Raw genomic sequence first — 21,725 nt, forward strand, 5'->3', positions numbered from 1 at the left:
TGTGTCGAGCAGATTCTGTCTGCACATACTTGAAGCAGTGTTTGAATGATACAGCACTTTGCGTTTTAATGCACCACCATCCATCTACTCTGCAGTTAAAAGTTCCTTGGGTTATTAAAAAATTATCCACTATGTTGTTAAGTGTTAACAGGATCATATAGTCCACAAAGAAGAAATTACAGTCCACTATGTGAATTTTTCATGGATTAAAGAATTAGCACTTGCCTGATACATGTGGCTGCTCGACAGTGAGATCCTTTAAATGTGTGATGTATTCAGAGTCATGATGGGAATTGTTTAAGATGAATGCCTATTATTGTAATACAGAAATATAACTGATGATTATTTAATTAAACAGTGATCAGAGTTAGGATTGTTCAGAAAAATAATCTCATTAGATATCAAAAGGTCTGTATAGTCTCTACAAATAATGGAAATAAATTCTTCTGAAGAGCATCTCAGGGATCTTGTTTATTGTTGCAGTAAAAAATGTGAGAGTGTCTTTTTACATTTCTACATGAAAAAAATTTCTTAAATATAGACAAAGGATCAGACGGAAATTTGTGTAATGATGTTCAACGTGAGAAAAAAAAACAATTAGTATTTAGTATGAATTTGCCAGTCATTTCCTGCTGTACTACAAAATTACTCCTTGGATTAGCTGTGTAGGAAACAAACAATGAATGTCATTACAATTGATACAGTGTAGTATAATTTCCTTTCTTTACCTATTAAATCATAAAAATAATCTTGAGAATGTAATCTTAACCATTTACAGCTAGTGTTGTGAAGACGTGCTAAATTATTGAATACTTGGTATCAATACTGTCAGAACTGTTTACTATATAAACAGCCCATATACATCCTATATTTCATTTTACATTGCTTTTTTACAAAATAAGTCATTTGGGGCAGAGTAATCAGACATTAAGGATTAAAATGTGACCAAATATAGGTCAGCATCAAGCTTTGCTTACGTTGGTAAGCAACGGTAAGCAATTGCCCAAGGAATAGTCAAAAATTACCTTTAAAATCTCAACTTTAGAAATGCCACTTTGTTTCTAACTAATCCAGAGCTCACCCATTTTTAAACAGAATTGCTGAAAAGCTCTGCTATTTGATTTCATGGTCTAGCGTAGGCAGTATTCTAAGGCTGCAGTTTGGTGATCAGCGTAGGTCATTTCCCTGTCTTGGCTGTGCATTCCTGTTGTTTCTCTTGTGCCAATACTGGCACAAACACACGTGCAGCTGTTCAAGGATTGTCTCAGGAAATAGATTTAGATGAAAACTAATTGTTTTATTTTTCTTTGCTATTTTCAGTTGGATCAATTCCCTAAGCTAGCTCACCACATGGTTGTGTGAGCTCTAGTGCCAGCACAAGGGAACTGGTGGGAACATTTGTTATTGGGAGTTGGGATCTTGCCTTTCAGCAGCAGTTCTCACTGATGTCTCTTAAGAGTAACTATCAAAGCAAAGATGGGTACAGATGGTAACAGTTCAGTTATTGTCACTTCAGATTATGTTTGAACTGGTAACACAAAATGGAAAAGAGAGATGCTTTGTCTTCTTGAGTTAAAGGCAAAGGTAAAATGTAGCAGGAAACTACTGATTTTTATTGCTTGTAAGAAAATATTACATTTACTTCTTCTTTGGAGATACAAACATTTTTCATCAGCGGTCACATATGTATATGTGTATGTATATATAACTGCCTTTTTCTCCTCACACTCCATTATTTCTATTATTTTTATTATGAAATTTCTTGCACTGCATTTATGAAATTCTTATAAAATAGACTGATAGTGGTCAACAGCTGTCATGAAAATTCTGTAATATCATAACATAAACAAATAAACATACAATTTCCTGATACACGTTCACTTTTCAACCACAGCTTGTTTGGCTGGTTCCATTACAAACAAAGCAGTGTTTTAATTTTTTTTTTCTTATCTTACTTTAGTTACTACTTAGAAAGTATTACTTGTCCCATAACCTGTATGCATCTTTTCATGTTATATGTACACACTGTCTTCTGCAAGAGTATTCCCTCAACACCTGTTCCCAGGTTTTTTTCTTCAAACTGACCAAAAGCAACCTCTCTCTTCACTACTTTGACTACTTCTTTCCCAAAAGGCACCCGTCTACATATTGTCTCCTTTCCCAGGCCACCTTTGGAGGCCTAGGTCATGAGAGGAGACAGGACTATTTTCTTAAAACATTCCTAAATTTAACTCACAGATCTTCATTTAACAGATAGAAAGCTTTTGAAATTCTGGGTTTTATCTTCTTTGTTTTTGTTTTTCCTCAACAGTGTTTTTCTTTTGTGAGCAAGAGGATTCATATGTTCCTTTCTGTGCTACTTGAAATCTAGTTGAGAAAGAATGTAAAATGTCCGTTAGACAAATGTGAAAATTACACACATCTGCACCTTGGTTTTGAAAGGAATACATGGGGTTAATGTGACAAGTTGGTAAAATATATATTACAGAAAACAAAGTGGCTGTACATTATAAGATAGTATAGGGTTTTTTTTCTCAAACAAAAAAAAAAAAAGGAAAAAGAAAAGAAAAGAATGAAGGAGAGGAGAGGAGGAGGAGGAGGAGAGAGGAGGAGAGCAGAAGAGAGGAGAAGAGTAGAATTTCAGAAAATAATGTGGTAAAATAATGTATTATCTAATGTAGACGATTTGACAGTTTTGATGCAATTGATTGAAGGAGTTCATTCTCCTACATGTATTAAGAAACTATTTAATAGTGTCTTCTTCACTCTCCTCCTACCCCAGCTCTTGGAAGGGAAGATAAAGAGAACAGTGTAGATATCTATTCTTGTAATTCTCTCATAACTTTACCTTGAATACCAGCTTTCATGATAGGATAGAGGTGAAGCCATAAGGTTACAACCATTGCAAAATTTAAATAAACCTATAATTAATCTTTTTAATAAAGTGGTTTTAGGATAGTTAGTTCTTCTCAATAAAGTTCACTTCTACTTATAAGTAAATTTTCTATAATCCTACTTTAGTAAATAACACTTTAGTGTTAACTTGCAATATTCTAGCCTTGGAAAAAAAGTTAGTTTACCTTGTTACCACAACATATCATTTACGTCATATATTTATTTTGTATTCTTTATCTGAAATAGAAGTTTTCTGACTGAAACATATTATTATTAAGCTTCTTCTGGCTCTGGCAGTTTCAGTGGGATTTTAATGCAGTTCAAGGCTCCATATGGAGTTCACAGCTGCTGAGAGGAAAGACATATTCAAGAGACTCACCTTTATATATCATATCTTAAGCTTTAGAATTTGAAAATAAAGAATGGTCATGGAGATAGGACTGAATCAGAATATTAAGATGCTGACTATTTTTATGCAATACATGTATTAGATTACTAAAGTAATTTCCTCCTGTCACATAGAACAGAAAATGTATTCCTCCAAAGCAGATTCCTGGGTCTTGTGTAGTTTCATACTTGTCATCTGAGATCTGCTGTCATTCATTGCTTTGCACCCTTAAGAGATTAGATTCAGAATCATACTTTTTTTTTGTGTGTGTGTGTGTGTGTGTGAGGATCTGTCATAGTAACACAAAGGTTGCAATATTGGCCTTTGCATGTTATTGCATGATTTTTAGAGTATGTCTGTATGTATATATGCTGGTTATTTAATAAGATAAGCTGTATATTATCAGTCTTTAACACTGATTATTGGAAAAACTAAAGGTGTATTTTGATTCTGCTGAACGGTGCCATGCTAGTTAGTTTTACTGTCACTTTTCAATATCAGTTGGAAGGATCTCTGATGAGAAAACAATTTACTGAATGTACTACATTTCTTTTTATATCTCAAGCTTCAACAAGATAAACCCTGGACACTACTAACACATGGTGTGTTTTCTATGGAAAAAGGAATTATAAGGCTTATTGGTATAAAACACTGTAAAAATCTATGAAGATCAGATAGCCTACTGAATGAATCTGTACCAGAAACAGGTGCACTTAACTTCCATATCATTACAGATAATACTGACTTATACGCAAACATGAATTCATTCTCAGGAAAAAAAAAAAAAAATCTGTCTCATCTGTTATTACAGTAGCTTCCTCAGTAGTTTTTGTTTGTTTGTTTGTTTGTTTGTTTGTTTTTCTAAAATTCAAAACGGCATTTACTGATATTCTACATTTGTACTTTCATAGGATGTGTTCCATTTACAAAGAAACAATTAGTGTAGTCAATAAACTTTTAACAGTTTTTGCCTTTTTATTAATACCACATATGTTGTTGCTTTCACAGAGGTTTTAGATGCTACAAAATTTCCAGCTACAATAGTCTCTGAGCCAGTAAGATAGTTAAGAGTGACAATTTTGAAGACACAGTGCAGGAATCTGAAATGGCAGTAGTCAAGATTAATAGTAATATATTATAATCTTACTTTGTGCTGTGAATGCCTCTTTGGACTAAGACCGTTCATTTATGCTTATATAATTAAAAGAATATTCTGATACAAGAAAGCTGATGTTAATATACTGTAATGCTAGGTTTTGGACTGATAGCTAATGCTATTTGCCAAGAAATTCCATGGAGATTGTTTTAAAATCCATGTATTATAATAACTTTCAGCTTTATTTTACCCAACCAAAACCACAGGTGTATGAAGGGAAAGAAACATAGTCCATTTCAGTAAGAAAAATCATTCAAGAATATAGTATATAGAGATTGTTATATGTAAATCTTAGTTTTATGAGGTTGTTGTTTGTTTTTGTTTTTTTAAAGATTCATCTGTGTTTTTTAGAGTGTTTATGCAGGGAAAGGAAGAAACCAGTGGAGAAGGCTTTTAAGATAGATTCTTAAGCTGCATGGAACAAGTCTTATTTATTCCTTTCACACACACACACAAAAGCATTGCTGACAGCATTTTAAAAACATGCTGAAAACTTAAAGCAGCACCAATGTTCGCTGTGAGACTGTTAAAAAGTTATAAAGAATTGCTTTATTTCACATACTCTTCCAAAACAAAACAAGAGGATGCTTTAATAACAGGAATATTGAAACTAAGCTGTTCTTTTCATTCTTCATCTGCTCCTAGTACTTTTTTCCTGCTTGAAGTGGAGTATAATCCTCTGTTTTCAACACTCAGTTATTTCTAACATAACTGGTTATGATATCACTCGCAGAGGATTTTAATCATAGATGGATAATAAATGAATTTCATCTTAAGGTGGAAGACAAATACAAAATGAGTTCTGAAAAAAGTTTTCTACAGCACTTATGTAACAGAAATTCACCTTCAAATAAAATTTTCCTCCTTAAGTGCACTTCAGTAACATATAAATGTACCTTCTTAGATGCCATTGGAAAATGGCTTTATGCAAATCTCATTTTGTCATAGGATTATTGCTTGATATGATAGAGGAAATATCTTTGTTCTCAAGAGGAACTGGCAAAAGCTTTAGGTGTGGTTCAAGCTGCACCAGGGGAGATTTAGGCTGGACATTAGGAAATACTACTTCTCTGAAAGAGTGGTCAGGCAGTGGAATCGGCTGCCCAGGGAAGTGGTGGAGTCACCAACCCTGGAGGTGTTCAAGGAACGTTCAGATGTTGTGTTGAGGGACATGGTTTAGTGAGAACTATTAGGTGATAGGTGAATGATTGGACTGGATGATCTTTTAGGTCTTTTACAACATTGGTGTTTCTGTGATTCTGTGATTCTGTGTTTATGTCTGCTTTTGAACAGTTTGCCATTTTTCACTGCGATTCAACAGGAAATCTCCATGCATTTTCAATTCAATTTCTAGGACCAAAATGAAAACCCATATGTGAACACCAACAAAGTTTTCATGGAAAAAATATGGATTTGTCCCCTATATCACTTGAGAATGGCAGCCTTTACTGTATGCTGTGAAAAACTCTACCTTAGAAGCAAAATTCCGTGGGCATGTTCACATGAGGTTGTATTAAAGTTCAAGCATTATGTCTTTGTAATGCAGTGTGGAATTCTCATTCTTTTAACTAGTTTCCTGCATAACATAATACTATCTTCTTATAGATTCATTAGCTATATGAAATTCTTAGTGCAGTTGCTGACACAGGTAAAAGAAGGTGAAAATGTTCTGTTTATAGGTGGTTGGGTTTGTGAAACTTCTGTAGTAACTAGCAGTGTCCCCTACACACAAACTCAAACCTGCTGGCTCTTCATTTGTTGGTGTAGCAACCCTTACTAGAGCATTTTTCCATGACAGCAAGCATCTTACACCAGGAAGTTTATTGTTCTCCTTCCTTTCTCAGTATTGCATCAGTATATGCTCTCAGGTGACTCACAATGTTAGCAAGGAACATTTGCTTGAAGGAAAACTTCATAGTGAGCAGATGTAGAGATTAGTGTGGTGAGTCCTTCAGAATTCTTTCAGAAACACTTTCTTGTTACCATGACTCGTAGTAAAGAAACTATTTTGTGTAGGTTGCATCATATACATATTTCTCAAGTATTTTCCTAGTTAGAGTTGGTTTTTTTGTTTGTTTGTTTGTTTTTTTCTCTCTGCAGCCAACCGTTTAGAACAGCTGAAAGATTAGTCAAAGCATGGGAGGGTAATAACAGTATTATGGATATCTTTATTTCCTTTGCACAAAGCACACATACTCCACACTTATATTAGGAAGAAATCTGGTTCTTTGTTAATGACAGCTTTATTGAAGACAAGCTTTCAGAATGAATATACTAGAAATCCTATTAAAGTGCCATCCATTAAACCATTAAACCACTCATTAAAACTGTTAGTACAGACTTGTTATTCATGAGTTATCAGTTTTTCACACTTCGGAAATGTGTCTGCCAATACCGCTCTACTCTTTGTTCCTGTATGACTATTAAATCTGAGGAAATATAGATTGACATTCTTTTGCCAAAAAAAAAAAAAAGAAAAAAAAAAAAAAGAAAAAAAAGAAAAAAAAAAGCATTTATTGGGATGGTTGTTAGGCCACAAAGCGGTTTGGATTGGTGAGAAAAGGAGGAAAGATTAAACTGCAGGCCCATTTGCTCCATTTTGATATAATTTATGCTAACTATGTCTGCATGCAGGACTCAATCATTGAGATACACCATCTCACTATGCATCACACAAAGAAGTAAGTGTGGCATATAGTATGCTGCTGTGTTTTAAACATCCTCATCTACTTCTATAAATAGTTGACAAAGAAAGATACTGTTTAATTTTTTTTCAAGGAATGAAAAACATGCTTTAGATCACCTAAATATTAAGGACTGAAAAATGGAAGAAGAATACAGAGCAGATAAGTTTAAGCTTTAAATACAAAGTATTATTAATAAATTACAAACAAACATAGGTAACTATTAGTTGTTTATATATTAACTATATATTAAGCTACATATTAATTATAAGTGTAATATAGAGCTGATATTCTTTCAGATAATGGGCAAAAATCTATTTAGAACATGATTTTCTAAGTGTAAACAATTATTAAAAAAATTGTAAAGTATTCATCATATATAAATTTACTTTAGTAAAAACAGTGAAGATCAGGTATAGCATATCCTTCTGTTCAAAACACAAAAAATGCACATCAGCATTACTTCTTGCTGGGGATGCATGTAAACAGTGTATTTGTGTATGTACCTCTCAAAAAAAAGTAGTAATGGTTGGCCTAGATGTGATTTATTCTGGGTCAAGTAATTGCTTTATTTAAAAACAAAACAAACAAAAGACAAACAAAAAAAAACTGTTTATGTACAGTTCTTTTAAAATGTTTTGAATATCTTTCATTTATTTTGGAATTACTATCTTCTTCATTATTACTAGACCTCTGAATAAAACACATATAACTATGTAAAATATTGAAAATATAGCCAATGAATATCCTGAACAAGTTTCTATATTCATAGAAACACAGAATTGTTGAATGGCTTGGATTGGAAAGGACCCTCCCTCAGCCTTTCTTTATAAGAGGGGTGCTCCAGCCAACTGATCATCTTCATGGTCCTCCTCTGGACCCCCTCCCAACAGTCCCTTGTCTTTCTTGTCTTTACATAGGGGGCAACTTTCCCACTTCTCCTACCCTAACTATAACTTCTAAAAACCATTAAGCCTCAACTTAAGTAGTGTTGTAGTATTCCATTTGTTCAATTCATTCCAACATGTTTCTATGATCATGATTTGATCATCATTTCTAATTGCACTACTGTTTCCGTCTCTTTATTTCCCATGATGTATGCGTTAGTGTAGAGACACTTTAGCTGAGCTACCAACCATGATACCTTCTTGGAGGGACCCTCCCTCATTTCTTATTCCCTGTTATGTCTTGAAGTGGCTCTGTTCCCTGATTCTTCTTTGCCTCTTTGAGTGGCAAAGTCTAGAAAGTCTATCCCTTTATTCCTTCACATCTAATTTAAAGCTTTGTTAATCAATCCAGCCAGCTTGCTTCCCGGAAGATTGTTGCCTCACCCAGTCAGTTGCATAGTTGCATCCTATCTTGTGTCAGCATGTCCTATCTCTCAAAGTTGCATCAGAGATCATAGAACCCAAAGTCGTGATCCGTACCATCCAGACATCCATTCATCCATACATCAAATAATTCACCTGATTTGTTTGCTTCCATCTTCTTTTTTCCCATTTCATAACAGGGAATACAGAAGAGAACACTGCCTGCAGGCCTGATCCCTTCAAAATCTTTCCAATCTTTCTTTAATGTTTGCACAGGGACTCTGTGACCTTTGTGTCAGGCATTCAGAAAACAGGACTTTTCGAAGTAATCTCAAGAAAGAAGTAACATCATTCTCACAAAACTGAAAAAATATAAGATATATAGATTCTTAAGAATCATGCATATATGTTGATGAAACACTTCTAAAGTCTCTGATGATACAGAAAGTAAAAAAATACTTGATTCATTATGACTTCTCAATGTAAAGTGACTTTCTATACAGCCAGTAACATGGTAGACATAAGCATGTACCATCTACCATTTATTTAGCATTTGCCCAAATATATATATACATCAATCTTTGAGAAAACAGTACAGCACTGAGTTCTCCTAGTGAAGCATCAAGGAATAGAGGAAAAACTTCAGTACACATAAACCTGTTGAGGCCAAAGGTGCTGTACTTCAGTCAGGGCTATACCAGATGTGTGTACAGATTGAGAGAAAAATTCATTGAGAGAAGTCATGCACAGAAAGACATGGGGATCCAGACAGATGAAAACCTTGACATGAGCCTGCAGTAAGTGCTTGCATCCCAGAAAACTAGCTGCACCTTGAGCTGCATCAAAAGAAGTGTGGCCAGCGGAGTGACCAAAGTGGTTGTCTCACTCTCCTCTGCCCTCAAGAGGCCCTACCTGGAGTACCATGTCTGGGTTTGGGGCTCCCAGCACAAGAAAGAATAGAGTTGCTGGAGTGGGTCCAGAGAAGGGCCATGAAAATGATCAGAAGACTGAAACACCTCTCTTATGAAGAAAGGTGGAGGGAGCTGATTTTGTTCAGCCTGGAGAAGAGAAGCCTTCAGAGAGATTTCCTTGTGGCCTCTCATTTTTTAAAGAAAAATTTATAAAGAAGATGGAAACCAGCCTTTTAAATGGGAAGATATAGATAGGACAAGGAAATAGAAAATCAACAGTCATTACTGTTTCCCTTGCTCCCTGATTGGTAGTGATATGAAGTGTTGGTCTAGAGCCAAAATGAAAAATAACAATAATAATAAAAGAAAAAAGAAAAATTCGTCAGAAACAAGATTTTTTACTTTTGGAAAAATTCATCACTTTTACTTTTTATTTAGTAAGCAGGATACTGAGTTGTTTGAACATGTACCTTTTGTAATAGATCAATTTAAAAATATTTATCCACCTTCTTCCCAGTGTTTTTAGGATTTCTGACATTTTTTTCATTCCGTGTTATATTGCTCACTTGCAAAGCAATGAAAAAAAAGTGATGGATAGTGTACTCTTGACTTTCTGAAGAGAAGGCAGTTACCTTGGATTTGAAGAGCTTATAATTAAAATTTGTGATGAGAATTTCAGATGCATAAAATCTAAATGCTTGAGATGATACTGTACGATATGCTACTAGATGTGCCAAAGTAATAATTTTCTTTCAAAGTCAAAATGTTTTCATGGTAAAGTGATTGGGACATATCGTTTGTAAACTTCATAAATACGGGTATGTAGTGTTTATATAAAAATTTCTGTTCTTCCTCTCTTTTTCTCTTTTTAAGTCTATTGATCCCGGTCAACAGTTTACATGGGAACACTCTAACCTGGAAGTAAACAAACCAAAGAATAGATATGCAAATGTAATTGCATATGACCATTCTCGTGTTCTACTCTCAGCAATTGAAGGTAAGGAGAACTTTACAACTAAATTAAATAAATACTAAAATCCACTGTAATTCTAGCTCCGAATATCTTTGCATGTACAAATAAAATAAAATAAAACAAAATAAAACAAAATAAAATAGATTTTTAGTTAAAATTAGTTACTGCCAGTACATTTCTTTAATGACAATCCTCTGATTTTCATTTGCAGTAGTTCACTATGAAACTGCACTAAAATTGACACAGGGTCACATACAGCACAAAATGATAATAGCACCAAGTCTCTGCATGTATCCCAAAGTGTTACCCAAAGTAAACCATCATTGCTGTTTATTTGTGCTATTTCTGGAGAACAAGTAGAGCAATTGTAAATGAATTAAGGTTCTTACCTAGCAACAGCATTTTCAATATACTTGATTATAGTGCTTCAGTTGCTTAATCTAGGAAAATAAATCTATTCAACTTTGTGTTTTCAGGGGAAATATAGATATCTGTATTAAAACTTTATTTCTTTTTTGTTTATAAAGTGAATATTAAATAAAAATATTTAAACGAATGTACTTATGCAAACATTGTTGGAACTTTACTACCAAAATTTTGGCAGAGGAGTATAATTACTTTCATTTTATCTTTCTTGGTCATGTAACTCCAAAAATATGAACATTTTAGATTCTTGACTTAAACTGTCAAAAATGATCAGCCTTAGGTATTTTATCTGTTTTAATAAGAGCTAAAGCAACAGATTTCTTGTTTTCACTCAAGGCTTTTTTTTTTCGTACCAGTTTTGTCTTAATATTAAGCTTCTTCCAGTATGTGGCCAGATTTTCATTTTATTCTACATCATTGACAGTTATTAATCATGGTCAGAATAAAACAGCTTATATATTAAATTGGAATGGTTTATATGAGAAAGAAAATTGTCTTAATTACTTTAACAGTGCTTGTGTATGATATATAAGATCTTGGGTATTCAAGGTCATAGTTTGAAACTAATATGCTACTAGTTTAACTGCAGAGAATTTAGATTTACAGTTACAAACAGTTTCTTTTTGGCTACCTCAGATTTGACGACATTGGATACAGAGGGGGCAATATTTATATTCAACAATTTTATTAACAGCTGCTTGGTAATGAAAATAGCAGTGTCAATGACTGAGGTTTAGATCTTTACTTACTGCAGCTAGGTTTGAGGTCTTGATTATACAGATAAGAACTTCTCAAAGATATTAGAAAATTCAGTGGTAGACTTGAAGAATTTGCACCTGGTAATCTTCATACGTTTGTTCTGTCTCTGAAGCTTGAGATGTAGTATTTACAACATTTTTTTTTTAATGGCACAATATTTTGCACTGTTTAGTAAAAAAAAAATAGTAGTGGTATAGAGCACTGCTGCCTCCTGATAGAACTATGGCTCAACACTGATAAAATGTATTTTAATTTGTGTTATATTCAGTGCAGTTCAATAAAAGTATCCCATTCTGTATCACTGAAGAAGAGAAGTGCATACATGGTCAAGAAAAATCAACAATTGGACAGCTGTTCTAAATTGTTATGTAAAGTTATTTGAACAAAATGTTTAACCTAGGAATAAGTCTGTTTAACAAGATTTTCACAGGGCAAAGAGTTGTGTAGCAGAGGGAGAAGAAAAAAAAAAAAAAAAAGAGGAAAAAGCCTAATTGCAAATCCATTTATTCATTAATTTTAAGCAAACCAGACTTCTGGGGTTAGAAAGTTCTGCCAGGTTGCCCTTTTTGTCAGTGATTCATGAAATTTGGCTCCCTGAAACAGAACCAAGTTACTCCAAGAATAAGAATAAAAACCTTAGGGGAAAAACAAAACAAACAAAAAAAAAATCAAAGTAACAGAAAGTATCGAATTACACAGTATACTTGTTAAAATAATAAATATTAAGAATATGAAAAATAAATAAATCTCATTTATGAGCACTGTAATGAGCAGAGGCAATACATATTTATAATGTTTCTCAATGTCATTAGGAAGTTAACACTTCCAACACTAACACTCACTGATTTAAATAAATAAAAATACTATAGCCTTATGGGATGTCAGTGTTGGACACAGAACAACAAACGAAATTTTGATCCATCTGGTGCATAAATTCCCTACTAGGGAATCATAGAATCACAGAAGCAAAGAATAATTAAGTTAGGAAGGGACCTGTTGAGGTCATCTGATCCTTCCCATCTGCTCTAGTGGGGAAATATAGAGCAAGTTGTGTAGGAAGAAGGCTTTCAAAGATCACCCAGGAGAGAGACTTCACAACTATCCTGGGCAACCTGCTCCAATGCTCCATAACCTGCACAATAAAGTACTCCATCCCGTGTTACAATTTGTGTCCATTGTCCCTTCTTCTGTCACTGGATATCACTGAAAAGGGCATGGTTCTGCCTCCATTGCATCCTCTCTTCAGGTATCTAGATAGATTGATAAGAAATCAATATTTTGAATATCATTAAAAAAGAAGAAAAAGTCTGTAGGTTACTATACAAGTTAATCAGGGTCTAAATTTGGCCTTCACTGCATTGTGTTACAAATATATGAAGAATCTTTGGATTTCACGTATAATTGTTATCTGTAGTAATCTGGAGGCAGTAAGAAAACTAATACTGACAATGAGCCACGAGTAATCAGTGTACTCTTTCTAACTTGTATTCTACACCTAGTCACTCCACCACGGCTTTTAAGAATAAATATGAGAATAATTCCTTCGTAGTAATTTGTTAAAATTACCTGAATCCTGAAGCACAAGAGTTAGTGACTCTTTCAAAGTATTTATTTTGGCATCTTTTATAGTGCTCATTACACATGCAAATGTTCAGAATTTTATTTTTGTCCTGTTTTCTAGACTTCTATAATTGCCTATAGTAAGGAATTTTACCACGTAAATGCTTACTTTGTAATAAATATTTTTATATTTTTAAACTCAATTTTAAATTTTATTTCATCAGAGTATTCTTGGAATGAAAACTCTGAATAGTTGTGGTAATTTGAACTTCCACCTGAAGGAAAACTTTACTTTGCAAAATTTCTTTTTCCATGCATTCTGGAAATTCCATCTCTCATGTTTTAGTCTTTGGGTACATCAGAGAGGGGCATTTGAAAGAAAAGTGAAATTTTCTATTATAATGAAAAAATAAAAGAACATATTGAAGTCTACTGTATTCATCTATGTGAATCTGAGTCCAAAATTTACAGATTAACAGAAAAACTAGACTAACGTAAAACAGGAAGCTCTGTATTCTTTATCCTCTAAGGAAAAAAAAAAAACTCTGGGGAAGAAAATGATTAAAAGTTGAGTATTTTAAAAATGATTGCCAGTTCTTATAGTAGATGTCCAAGACTTAAGGTCTGCCATATGTGGCATAGCTTTACAAATGTCAGTGATGAAAAAAGATGTCTAAGTCTATCATATTTTAGCAGGGTGTAGAATCATAGAATGGTTTGGGTTGGAAGAGACCCTTAAAATTATCAAGTTCCAACCCCCTGCTATAGGCAGAAATACCTTCCACTGGACCAGGTTGCTCAAAGCCCCATTCAGCCTTGTTTTAAATGCCTCCAAGGTAGGGGCATTCACAACCTTTCTGAGAAACTTGTTCCATTGTCTCAACACTCTCACAGTAAAAAATTTCTTCCAGAGATGTAGTCTAAATCTGCCCTCTTCCAGTTTAAACTCACTTTGTGTTGTCCTGTCATTACATGCCCTTCTAAAAAGTCCATCCCCAGCTTTCCTGTAGGCTCCCTTCAAGTATTGGAAGTTCACTATGAGGTATCCCTGGCGCCTTCTCTTCTCCAGACTGAAGAGCCTCAACTCTCTCAGCCTCTGCCCATAGGATAGGTGCTCCTGCCCTCTGATCACCTTCATGGCCCTCCTCTGGACTTAGTCCAATACCTCGATGTCATTCTTGTATTGAGAGCCCCAGAACTGAATGCGGTACTCCAGGTGGAATATTACAGGAGCAGAGTAGAGGGGCAGAGTCACCTCCCTTCACCTGCATGTCACTCTTCTCTTGATGCAGCCCAGGATACAGTTGTCCTTATGGTCTGCCAGTGCACATTGGCAGCTCATGTTGAGTTTCATCAACCGACACCTTCAAACCCTTCTTCTTAAGGCAGCTGTCGAGCCATTAACCACCCAGCCTGTATTTGTGCTTGGGATTGCCCTGACACAGGTGCAGGACCTTGCACTTGGCCTTGTTGAACTTCATATGAGGTTGAAATGAGACAGAAGTAAGGCCAGGCACAGAAGTAAGACTGATGTGTCCTGTTATTCCCTTCATCTTCCTTTTTTCCCTTCTTGAAAATGTAGGTTATGTTTCCCCTTTTCCAGTCAGTATAAAATTCTCCAGACTGCCACTACCTTTCAAATATGATGGATATAGGCATGGCAGCTTCATCCACCAGTTCCCTCAGAACCCATGGATGGATCCCAGCAGGTCCCACGCACTTGTGCACCTTAATTATTTTTTTTTTTTTGTGTGACATTTAGTGAATTTAAACTTGTACTACATCTATGACTATAGCATAAATTATTTATATAATGAAAAAAGTAAGAACCTACAAGTATTGTTATTAATTTGACTGTCAGTTAATAGTCTATTAGCATCAAGTGTTCAGGTAATGATCTCTAGATTTAGAAAGAAATCTGGTCAATATATATCATTAAACAGCTCTGGAATATGAAAACTATTCTCACTTTCTCAAACTGTAGCCACATTGTATTCTGTTAAAAAATATAATTAAATATCATTTATCTTCTACAAGTATAGACGGCTATAAGAACTGCAGAAGTATTGCAATGATAATAGGTTATGGAAGAATGATTTAGAGTATTCTTCATCATGACAACCTCAGAAGCAATGCTTAAAGAAGTTGCATGTGTATAATTCTGGCCTGTGAATTCACTTATGGTGTTGTAATGTAAAAACAAAAATTGAGTAATTTATTCTTCTGAAAACTGATTTTTTTCATGTATACATACCCATCTGGAAGGCTTCAGCAAAACGTCTAATTTTTAAATGGAGAATGAAGATTTGGCACCTCACAATTTACAATGCATTCATGTTGAAACTTGTTGAGGGTTTCTTTTTTCTTATAAATTCTGACTGATAGCACATATCAAACCAGAAATCATTCCAGTTCATTTAAGTAGAGGCACTGTGGCCATTTTAGTGCACCATTTAGTTACACAAACAGGAGGATATACCTAACAAGAATCATTTGTCAAATTAGTTTAGTGCTACTCATTCTCAGAGCTGGAACATCTTTAAATCAAGTTTCAGACAGCTGTAAACTAATCACAGTATGATGACTTCATGTTGAATTTGGGTATCTGCTGTGCACTATCATGCAAAGTATTGATATCACAGTGTACTATGTCACTGTGCCGTAAGAATGCTGTTATTTGTGTCTCTGCACCATATAAGCCATTTGTTTTCATTTTGCTTTGTCTTAAAATTAGCAAGTTAAACATATGTTATGTTTAATATATTATATAATATATATGTTAGAATAATTATTGCTATGAAAAGCATCAGTGTTTTTTTCTTAACAGAGCTTTTTGCTTTCCCGGCCTGTTTCTCGCATATTCTTTCTAAGAAACTTTCTGTGTTTCTCACCTTGCCTGCAGATATCCTACATCCTTTAATATATAGTTCGCATGTATTCCTTACATCTCACTTTTTCCGTATTTTCTTGTCTGCCTCTTTCAAATATTTTCCTTCTCTCCTCTACACAGTACCTTTCTTTGTCCTGCTTAATTTTGCTTATCCTGCAAACCATTATTTGATATTCCTTTATTTTCAAAATTTACTATAATTCAACATTTCACTCTGAGAATCCATATCAGTCACCTTCATCCTTTCTGTCTTTGTTAGATTCTTGTAGTCCTAACAATCTACTGATTTTCTATCACTTATTTTTTCCTTTCATTACATTAAGATGATACATACTGTATTTTGCAGTCTTAGTAAAATATTTTAATTTTACCAGTGTTCATTCTTACAAATAATTACTTTATTCTCATTACCTATAAGGACTTAAAGTTACAAAAAGTTGCTCATAGACATTTGTTACTGGTATCTACTAGATACTCTTAATTTGGTTTTGCTCTGATATGGTTCAAAGTACAGATATTTATTTAACCCAAGAGTACAACTTCATCAGCATTTTCAGTTTGTCATTACATTGTTCTTGTTTACAAGCATTTAATCGTACTTCTTCATACTCTTTTTATGACTAACAATACATCTGTTAGAAAAGCAGCACAGAAACAGAGCTCTAATATTTTTTAAATAGAAAGACTGTCCAGAATTTAGAAGTTGTAAAGGCTTGAAATACTTTTATGATTTGGTTTCAGTTTGTAGATAAAATATAAAATCTAATTAAAGGTATTTAAGACTATAACTACCTTCAGATACCCGAATCAATAACTCTGAGGTCTGCTTTATTAGCTTTGCAAGATCCCTGTGTGTAAAGAGACGAACAATACTGACTCATCAGTTCATGAGTACAGACTGACCATAAAGTATAATAGATATAGCGTTTAAGTGCTTTTTTCAACCCTTTATACTTGAATTCTGTCATTGTCTGATTTTATTTTATTGTTCATTCACTCTTTTTCTGTAAAAATTCAACTTTAATCTCTTGAGATATTTGAAAATAGGATATCGTTATAGCTCATCTACTCACCCGATCCTGTTGTGTCTGTTTCCTGTCTGACAGAATAAGGAGATTGTGTACTCTGGTCATTTATAACTAGAGCTGAAAAGGTTACTCAAAAATAGTTATAGTACAATTACAATCTGGAAGTTGACTTTTTATGCAGAAACTCTGCCTTGATAAAACTTGTAGAAGTCAAATCATACTTGCATTAGTTTAAAATAACACTTAAGGTTAGCCATTCTGAGTCTTAAGTAAATCCTCCTGATGCCAATAGAGTTAGTTACAGGTCATATCAATATTACTGAAGGCAGAATTTAGATGTTTTGTCCCCTCCTTGACCCATGTTTTCATGGAAATGACCTCACTTAACTTTTACATCTGAATTTCAGTAATGATGGCAATTGCCTCTGTACATGTTGGTATGCCCTTCAGGCTATGCCAACTAACAAAGGTTTGCAGTGCACTGCAGTGAAACTAGTTGCCATGTGATTGTTTTTTGCACTACTGGACTTGACAGAGAATTTTTCAGCTTTCTCAGCTCAGAATAAGGTTATGAGCAGAAAAGGTACACCAAGAAGTAACACTTTAATATTCAGATTTATTTTCCTTTGATAATTGTTTCTGCTTGGTTAGTGTAGATATTTACATATGTTTAGGTTTGGTAAATGTTATTTTTTAACTATACACACCTCATTAAACCACTTAGGATAACACAGCCTCCCTTGAAGGCCTTGGTTTTGTAAATTGTAGCAATGTAGTTGATGAAGGAAAAATCAGTGTGGCAAAGTGTGAGACAGAAAGTTAGAATAGGAAAATGGTATTACAGAAAATGAAAAGAATTTGGAACATAATGTGAAACTGAGATCATGCATATAGATTGCAATGAAGAAACTCAATGCAAAAAATGAAAGTAATACTAATGGGATAAAGGAAACACAAAATGGACCTGAGTGCTTGGAATTCTCTTCATCTCAGTAGGAGTGTAATCCTATAGAGTCCTGTCTACTGCTACTGAGAATTCTTAGACAAAAATCTTCACAGAGTGAATATTGTTTAGATAATTGGGGTTGTTTTTTTTCCATGAAATGAATTAGCTGAGTCATGAGTTATTGCTCTGGGGCTGTAGTGAAGAGACCTTCCTTTTCGTATCCCAACAACATTCTTTTCATGCACCATAATGCCAAGTAATTTTGCAAAAGGATTTTTCTGGCTAAAGAACACGTAAGACATTTTATTCCTCTTGCTGAAATCAAGTGGAAAATTCCATTTTAACCTAGTTGTGTATTCATTTTCTTTGAAAACACCTATAATTATTAATCTTGATTATCCTTCTTGCATTTGTGATGAATACAATCTGAAAACTAGCTTTACTTTGTGGAATCAAATAAGCATTTGAGTTGGAAGGGACCCTTAAAGGTCATGTAGTCCAACTTCCCTACAATGAACAGGGACATCCAAGCTACGTCAGGTTGCTCAAAGCCTGAGCTGAATGTCTACAGGGATGGAGCATTCGTCACATCTCAGAGCAGCCTCTTCCAATGCCTCACAACTCATCATAAAAAAATCTTTTTCCTTATATCCAGTCTAAATCTCACTCTCTTAATTTGAAACTATTTTCCCTTGTCTTATCACCACAGGCCCTGCTAAAGAATCTGTACTCTTCATTCTTGTATCCCCCCTTTAGATACTGAACAGCCCCACTCTCTCAGCGTGTCCTCACAGTAGAAGTGTTCCACTCCCTGGAACAGGGTCTTCCTTCTATTTTAAATAATTATAATATATTTAATTTAGAAGGTATTTATTTCAATATGATTTATTGATAAATGCAATATAAGTTGGTGAGTATGAACAATTTTAGAAATTTTGGAATTATTTATATTGAGTACCGGTAGTATTGGCTGCAGATATTTATAAAGATCATTCTTTACTGCACAGTTTGCAATACTTCTTATGCTTAATTTTCATGCTGAGTTGTGCGGTATCAGCTCTAGACGACAGCTTTCCCATAAGATCATTTAACCACTTTACAAAGTGTTGTTTCTCTTTTTCATTTTTTCCTCAGGCTTTTATTTATAACATATGCTTCAAAGTATGATAGCAGTCATCATAATGAAATTCTAATTTATGCAGAAAACATTTCTTACCAGCTTTCTCAGTTCCTTTGGTAATAATACCCAGTTGGTGTAGATTTCTCCTGTTGGCATCATTTTACTTTTTTATCTGTTTTGTGCAAAAATGTTTTATTATCTTGATAAGGGAAGAAAATACGACATTCTGCCTAGAAATTGTATTTTCTAAGCCATTATTTCCAATTTCCACAATAAGAACTCATGTGTAAAAAAATTAAAGTTTTCAAGAGTGAGGCTTTTGAACTCCAACCTCTTATGGCAGTAAATCACACTTTTCAGCTATAGATTATGTTTTGAAGGTGATACATTTTATTCTGTTTTTCACAGAAGAGAATTTCAATCACTTCTAATAACAGTCAGCCAGTCTTCCTGTGTCCATGCATCCTGTCTGAGGAATGCCATTTGTTGCCTCTCTTGTGCCCCTGAAGCTATAAAGTCTCCTGTTCTAAAACATTTTGTCAGGTTTTTCCTTTACTAGCACAGAAAGTCAAATCAAGTTAAAAATTCTGTTTAAATATATTTTGAACATAAAAAAAAAATCAAGGAAGCCTATCAAATTTATGGGGACATAAAGGCAAATTTTAATGCCCTATTATAGTTTAGTTATTATAGTATAGATATTAGTTATAGTATAGATTATAGTTGCAGTAACTCATAATCTGAATAATTTCAGATTTCTTTTCTTTTATTATTTTGGAAGATATTTTCAGATATATGCCACTGGTTGTCAAGTAAGACTGGAGTACACACCCTAGATCATTCCTAGATTGTGATCACCAGCAGAAGATGACTAATCAGAATAATTATGGAAGTTCAGCTTCTGACAGAAAGCTTGAGAAACACTCCATTGAACTTATTCAGCAACTTGTGATTTATGTCAAAAGAAACTCTGTTTTTTTCCGTGAAGTGAAATACTGTTTGTGAAGTCAAAATAGTCACACCTTTAGAATAAGTCTATGAGGTTGTATCACCTTGACTGCCTTATGAAACTGTTGGTGCAACCTGCTCCATATCCTGGGGCTGTAGACTTGGACGTAGTAGGTTGGCTGTGCAAACATAGGCATTAATTTTTAAACAGAGAGGAAGTAACTTCTGTTAATTACATTAACATACCTTTTGTAACCTGTTGTTACAATGCACAGTTGTGTATTTCAGCTAATTCTTCTTGGGAACACCTTAATGCTCAACACAGCAGTAATATGGGAAACACTGCTCAGGGATCTCACCTGCCCTGTGATCTCACATAAATATTTTGTCTTCTTCCAGTCAGCAGCAGCAGTAGTGACATCATAATTCTGTTTCTAGGCAGCATGCGTATAGTCTGAGCCAACAGCTGGACCATTCACCGCTAAATCCAGTGGATGTGGGACTGATATCAATATGGCTATAATTACCTCTTTTTTTTGCCAGCACTTCTGTTTTTAGTTCAGAGCAGCAACAAGATCTCCTCTACAGCTAGCATCTAGGCAGACAGTATTTTATGACACATTTCTAAGTACAGCCATAGCAATCATGATCTCACTGAAATAACCAAAGACCAAGACCTGGCTCAACATCATGTGGGACTGTAAGTAGACAAAATGAGCAAGTGACTACTTGCCAAAGGCTCTGGTAGGCATACTTGAAGTCCCTGTCTAGTCCAACATAGCAGAGTCTCGGGAGAATGACAGTGTAGGTCCAGTGTGAAAGTATCTCTTGGCTTCTGTCTCCATTTCAAGTATTTAATTTCAGGCTTGTAAATGTCTATATTTCATGCATACAATGTACAGAAGATTCCAGTTTTTTTACTTGCTTGCTAATTTTTGTTAAAATAAAGCTATTTTGTCTCCTGTTTATTGGGAAAAATGCATATGTCAATAATGTCAATAATCTGGCAGCATGAAATCTTTTTCTGTATTTGAAAGAAATGCAATGAGCTCAATGAGAGAGTTGACTGAAGCCTACTCAGGGTGCTGGTGGGGAGGCTGCCCTGCCTGGTCAAGGGAGATGATTCTATGTGAATAGGTGACAGCAGGCACTGACAAACCAGCTTGTGCATATTGCTGTTTTCACTCCCAGGTTTCTCCCCCTATATATTTTCAGACTTCTTACTTCCTTATCAAATTGGCTCATTTAATTAAAAAGAATGGATATTCCCAGAGTGGCGAGCATACCCAAGAAGCTGCATGCACTCACTTTCAGGAACATATGTATTACATGATATACAGCACTTTCAGATTCTACAGTTCAGCTTTGTAATAGGATTTTTAGCTCTTGCACAATACAACTTCAGAGAAATGCTGCCCAGTATGTTCATTCTTCTTTCTTTGCAGGCATACCAGGAAGTGACTATATCAATGCCAACTACATAGATGGATACAGAAAGCAGAATGCATATATAGCAACACAAGGGGCATTGCCAGAAACCTTTGGAGACTTCTGGAGAATGATGTGGGAGCAACGTGGTGCAACTGTTGTCATGATGACAAAATTGGAAGAGAGGTCCCGGGTAAGGAAAACATATACATACAGCAAAACACAAAGTTAATAGTATTGTACTAACTGAGAAACAAGCTGATAGGGTTGGGATTGTATAGCCTGGAAAAGAGAAAACTCTGG

General features: G+C 34.6%; 1 protein-coding gene across 2 annotated transcripts in view; it reads left to right on the top strand.

The window, feature by feature from the left end:
• PTPRD (protein tyrosine phosphatase receptor type D) overlaps positions 1–21,725 on the top strand; it is a gene marked incomplete at both ends in the record, with an annotated part of 269,207 nt that overhangs the window by 197,420 nt on the left and 50,062 nt on the right. For both annotated transcript variants that reach the window (XM_079548803.1, XM_079548804.1), the window contains 2 exons: positions 10,218–10,341; positions 21,440–21,615. In XM_079548803.1, coding sequence (XP_079404929.1) covers positions 10,218–10,341; positions 21,440–21,615 — 300 coding nt within the window. The remainder of the gene's footprint in view (positions 1–10,217; positions 10,342–21,439; positions 21,616–21,725) is intronic.

This window comes from Tetrao urogallus (assembly GCF_951394365.1).
Source record: "Tetrao urogallus genome assembly, chromosome: Z".
Lineage (NCBI taxonomy): Eukaryota > Metazoa > Chordata > Aves > Galliformes > Phasianidae > Tetrao > Tetrao urogallus.